The following is a 6,627-nucleotide window of genomic DNA, read 5'->3' as shown; positions in this document are numbered from 1 at the left end:
TGATAATTTTGTCTGAGGAGCAGACAATGCAATACAGTGCATGAGTCAAAATAAGCTGATTTTATGGAGATTATTGTCATTTTTGAAGCTTAAATGCATCCTTTCACATCAATATTCACTGTATGGTAAAAGTGCAGCATGCATATTCTCCTAACTATCTCCTTTTGTGATATACAGAAGAAAAACTCTGTTAAATAAATTAAACAGATTATGATTTTATGATGCTTATCATCATTTTTGAAGCTCAAATGAGATTATTGTCATTTTTGAAGCTAAATGCATCCTTTCACATTCGTATTCACTATATGGTAAAAGTGGATCATGCACATTCTCCTAAATATCTCCTTTTGTGATATACAGAAGAAAAACTCTGTAAAAAAACTTAAATCAGTTAAACAGATTATGATTTTATTACGCTTTTTATCATTTTTGAAGATTAAATGCATCCTTTCTCATCCGTATTCACTATATGGTAAAAGTGGATCATGCACATTCTCCTAAATATCTCCTTTTATGATATACAGAAGAAAAACTCAGTAAAAAAACTTAAATCAGTTTTTCTACCATATAGTGAATACGAATGTGAAAGGATGCATTTAGCTTCAAAAATGACAATAATCTCATTTGAGCTTCAAAAATGATGATAAGCATCATAAAATCATAATCTGTTTAATTAATTTAACAGAGTTTTTTTTTAATGCCTCCTTTTACATCCATATTCACTATATGATAAAAGTGCAGCATTTACATTCTGCTAAATATCTCCTTTTGTGTTCTACAGCGGAAAGTAAACTAAGTACACTAATGAGAATCAAATAAGAATCTTAAATGAAAAAGGTGAGATTTTAAAATAAAAAAGTAAAAGAAAAGCATTAATTTCTGAAAAGGAAAATATTTAATTATCAATAACGATTTAAAAATTATTTAAAAAACATGCAAAATACAATGTCTTATTTCTTTCTTTTGAACTTAGGGTAAAATATGACATGTTTTTATTAGATAGAAATAAATTTAGATTAGCATAAATAAATTAAATGAAACAGATTATGAACTCAAATGCCTTCTTTCACATCCATATTCGCTATATGGAAAAGTGCAGCGTTTACATTCTGCTAAGTATCTTCTTTTGTGTTTTCTCCAGAAGAAAGAAGGTCACAAGGGTTTTGAGGTTTAGTAAATGATGACAGAATGTTCATTTTTTTTGTCTGAATTATTCCTTTAGGAGTCTCAAACACTAATTAAACTTACAAGATCATGCTGAAATTAGTAATTTCCCCCCGTTTTAAATTCTTTATGATCATGAAATAGACTTCATCTGTGTCAGTGGAACATAGCTGCAGGAAACCAGCAAATGACACTCGATTGTTCGCTAATATTTCACAAATCTCACACAAGAAATCAAGCACATGTTCATTAAGATAGTCCAAAACAAGGTTCTGCAGGGTTCACACAGACACACACACACACACACACACACACACACACACACACACACACACACACACACACTCAGTCGGCTTTAAACAGGGTTCTCACACTCGGGTTCCAACAAAAACGCTGTCGACAGCTGGTGCGGGAGGCTGTTTCTTTCTTTCGCTGAGTTTTGGGCCGCGGCCAAAGTCTTACCTCCGTCTACACGCTGCTCCGTCCGCTACCTGTCACTCAAGCCGTCGCCATGGAGACCCACCTGAACCCCCCTCCCCTCCCCATCACTCCCGTTCTCATCGTTGCCTTCAACAAGAGCATCAGCAACAGAAACGCAGCTTCATTTGTGTTTCAGTGGAGTTTTTTGTGTGTTTGCTGAAGTCCAGTGACACTACATACACAAATTCCTGACATAAATCTGTATTTTTCAATAAGAACAACTAGAAACATATTAAATCTGACACTCATGGTGAATTGCACAAAAACCTGTCAAGAACATGCTATTCATATGTCATCTCAAAAGCCATAAAAAGAGAAGAAATTATATTTAGCTAAAATGTTCTTTATGCAAAAAATTGTGCATTCATGTATTTATGTTTTTAGGGTGACTTTTTAACATTTGTCAATGGTCTACAGATCAAAAATAGCCTTTTATGGCTAATTCTGGCATATTTACAGTCATGTTTATTAATGTGCATTGCTCCTTTAAACAAAAACAAAAATTGCTCCTTTAAACAGAAACTTAAAAATGTGATGCTTTTTCAATAATAAAACATATTATTAGTTTGTCATTAAGATTTTGTTTTGCCACTGAATCAATTAAGCAAATTTTTACCCTGAACTCTCATTAAGGAAATGCAGAGAAACAACATATTAACATATTTTAATATTATTTAATTCTAAAGCAACTATTAGATCGTGATAATGTTTTTGCTTTTAATATATTTAAAAATTTGTAATAAATGTAAAAAAAAGTTTTTGCATAAATAAATATTATATATTAAATATAAAAAAACATTTAAGTACACTAATTGATCTTGATTAAAAACTTCAGAAATTTAAAAAAAAGTAAGGTCTTTAATTCCTAAAAAATTAATTTTATTCATTTATGAATTATATTATATTATATAATTTATATAAATAGATATCATATATTTATTCATAATTTATTATGACCTTATTTAAATATAAAAAAAGATTTAAGTATACTAATGAGGATCTTGATTGAAAACAGTTTTTAAAAAAGAAAAAAGCAAAGCCTTTAATTGAAAAAGAAAACATTTAATTGTCATTAAATGAATTTAATAATGAAAAAAAAAATCTGTTCTAAAATCAGGCATCATTTTCATAATGCAAAATACAATATCTTATTTACTTATTTTAAATTTGGGATAAAATATAACCTATTTCTATTAGACTCACTCTTTTAATATGTGTAAATAAATTTAGATTAGCAGAAATATTTGTGTAGACTATTAGTAGAAACAATTACGAATTTGTACAAAATATGAATCAAATGACTCTTGCTTTAACCAATGACGATAAACTTAAAATGTTGAAGGTAATGCACAGATTTAAAACTTCTTATCTTGAATATAGCGATGAAATATGACATTATATTAAATGACATTATGAAATCAGTTTGATAATGTTAAAATAAACATGCCAGGGTAGCATGTCGAAGCTGTTCATTTAAAACAACACATGCACAAACTCACCGCATGTGAAGTTCACACATAAACACACACACAAACACACACTCTCTCTCACGGCTCTGGTCTCGTATTGCTCTATTGTCTGTAGATGTCATTGTGGGGCATATGCTCTCGCATGGCGTCGGAAACCACAAGAGCACAATTAAAAAACACTAAAGTGTGTTTACTGCCATAAACCTGCGCTGTTCCGGCTTATTAAAACACGCAGACGGACGATTCATCTTTATAAAACAACAACATCACCACAAACACTCCAACATCCGTCCATAACACTCCACATTCCCCTCTCAGCACACCAGAAACACTCCGTCCGGCAGCAATGAGACACGTGATCATCTAACAAAGAGACATGAGTGATACGTAATTATGCCTGAAAATGCTTTTTCAAATCAGACTTTTTATTTTAAAAATGATCCAGAAGCAAAAGCTGAAGAAGTGTCAGTCAAACGGACCCTAAACTCACGGCGCAGTGCCGTTTACAACCTGAAGGGGGAGGAAAAGATTAGGAAATGGATCCGTGCCGCCCGCCGGAGAGATCACGTCCCAACTGAGCATTCTGCTAGACCAAACTTAATTTAATTAACGCTGTATACTTTAAACAATCCAATGTGAGCGCAGACGAGCAGAAACAGAGAATGTTGTGGATCAGTCCTGATCTAAGCAGATGAAACGCAACGTTAAAATCACGGAAAACCATTTTGCTCATGCACAAAATGTTGCATGGTACATGCATGATGAAAAACCACAAATAATCGATGATTTATGTAGCTATAACACCATTCTTTCACAGTTCGTTCACACGATTTAGTGGAATCAAAAACAGCTGTGATATTAATCCACAGAGATCATCATTTCAATTTTTTTTAAATGAGCTGCAGGTTGGTTTTTACTCTGAAGCTAAACAAAAACTGAGCGACAAAAACACAGAGTGAACCACAAACCCAATAAATGCAACTCAACATCATCTGCTCAACATGAACAAAGATCCTGTGCATTCTCTCAGCACACGTGAGGAAAATAACCACAATATTTATGTAGACTATTAGTAGAAATATTAACAAATTTGTAGAAAAAATGACTCAAATGACACTTGCTTTAAGTTTAAGTTAAAATGAAGCTAATGCACAGATTTAAGACTTCTTATGTTGAATATAGCAATGAAATACAACATTATAAAATGATATTATGAAATCAGTTTGATAATATTATTTTTACTCTAAAGCCTCTGGTCTCTCACTGAGCAAACAGAGTGACAAAAACATACAGAATGAACCACAATACACCCAATAAATGCAACAGCATCTGCTCAACATGAAAGAAAGATCCTGTGCATTGAGATTCTCTCAGCACACCTGAATTAAACGCTCATGAGGAAAATAGGCACAACATTTATGTCGACTATTAGTAGAAATATTTATGAATTTGCCGAAAAAATGACTCCGTTTGATAATATAATTTTTACTCTACAGCTTTTGGTCTCTCACTGAACAAACCAAGCGATGAAAACACACAGAATGAACCAGAAACCCAATAAATGCAACTCAACAGCATCTGCTCAACATGAACAAAGATCCTGTGCATTGAGATTCACTCAATGCACTTAATTAAACACTCATGAGGAAAATAGCCACTACATTTATGCCGACTATCAGTAGAAATATTTACGAATTTGCAGAAAAATGACTCTTGCTTTAAGTTTAAGTTAAAATAAAGCTAATGCACAGATTTAAGATGTCCAATCTTGAATATAACAATGAAATACGACATCATAAAATCAGTTTGATAATATTACTTTTACTCTAAAGCTTCTGGTCTCTTACTGAAAACATGAGTGGCGAAAACACACAGAATGAACCACAATACACCCAATAAATGCAACAGCATCTGCTCAGCATGAACAAAGATCCTGTGTATTGAGATTCACTCAGCACACATGAGGAAAATAGCCACAATATTTACAAATTTGCAGAAAAAATAACTCAAAGGACACTTGCTTTAAACAATGACGATAAAGTTAAAATGTTAACGCTAATGCACAGATTTAAGACTTCTTATCTTGAATATAGCAATGAAACAACATCATAAAATCTGTTTGATAATATTATTTTTACTCTAAAGCTTCTGGTCTCTTACTGAACAAACCAAGCGACAAAAACACACAGAATGAACCACAATACACCCAATAAATGCAACTAACAGCATCTGCTCAACATGAACAAAAATTCACTCAGCACACATGAATTAAACGCTCATGAAGAAAATCCTTCAGAAACATTTCAATTATCACGTGAAAACAAACACACAACAGAGCTGTTTTAGCACATTTACTAACATCTCATTGCAATAACATTGCATTGCAATAAATACAAATAATATATAACTCAGATATCATTTGTGGCACATCACAAACATTTAAGAATTTTATTTAATTTTTTAAAAAGGGAACAGATTTCTAAATGGATTTTATAAATGTAAACTGTTCTAAATGAATAATGTGTGCAGTTGAATTAGTAAACAGTAATTCCTATATAATATCTCGTCAAATAATAATGATGCATTATTTAAATGATTAATAATAACTAATTGTGAACAGTAATGATTAATTTTTATAAAAACATATTTTGAAGGGTTACTGTTATGTAAATATTAAATAAATATGATGCAAATAACTTAAATAGTTGTACAAATAATGTACAGTATTTAATAATATTAAAAAATAATATTGACAAAAACAAAATGAACTAGTCTCTAACAGTTGTTCTCTTGAACACTATACAACACTGAAAGCCGGTTTCCAACCTGAACACACACACACACACACACACACACACACACACACACATAGTGTGTGTAAGCATGTCTAATGGTATTCGTACATCCAAACTCAAACACAAGCGTGCGTCGGTGCCGTATGTGGCATTAATGAGTCACATGAGGCTGAAAGTGTTTCCCGTGTCAGAAACACCTGCGCTGGAACAACTCACGCTCGCACACACAACGCCAGACCCTCGCGGAAATCGGCCGCGATCACCTTCACAGAGACGAGCCGCCGGCCGTGTTTGAAAAGCGTCCCATCAGGACTCCATTATAGCGCGGCTCTCTCTGTCTTGCCTCTTAAAGAACTACAGCACAATACCGTCAGGACGTCCCGCGGGGCGTCTGCTCCGCGCGCGAACATTCCAGCGTCATTAGCGGCGCATTAAACGGCCCGTCCGCGACACAATACGCACTCACACTCACGCGCTATTGTGCGGCCTCGCTGCCTTTTGACTGGAGAGTTAAAGCTCTGATCTGACTTTGTCCGACTGACAGGTGAAAAACATGCTTAACACTGTGACTTACTGAAGAGGGCAATCCGGGAGGAACTTTCCGAACCTTTTTCGTCTGGACTTCTAGAAAAAAACAAAAACAAAGACAGACGATTGATGAGCAAACACTGATAGAAAACACAATGAACGCAGTTCAGGATGTGACTGACAGTCTCTGA

The 6,627-nt window shown here is 33.7% G+C and overlaps 1 protein-coding gene across 1 annotated transcript in view; it reads right to left on the bottom strand.

Moving 5' to 3' along the window:
• Positions 1 to 6,383: 6,383 nt before the first annotated feature.
• The window catches only part of LOC141292115 (transcription factor 4-like), a 360,731-nt gene continuing 360,487 nt past the window's right edge, over positions 6,384 to 6,627 (bottom strand). Inside the window, exon 9 of the mRNA XM_073824070.1 lies at positions 6,384 to 6,532. Within this exon, the coding sequence (XP_073680171.1) occupies positions 6,384 to 6,532 (149 nt within the window). The remainder of the gene's footprint in view (positions 6,533 to 6,627) is intronic.

This window comes from Garra rufa, chromosome 19 (assembly GCF_049309525.1).
Source record: "Garra rufa chromosome 19, GarRuf1.0, whole genome shotgun sequence".
NCBI lineage: Eukaryota > Metazoa > Chordata > Actinopteri > Cypriniformes > Cyprinidae > Garra > Garra rufa.
The sequence above is the reverse complement of the archived record's forward strand: the minus strand, read 5'-3'. Positions and strand labels throughout refer to the sequence as shown.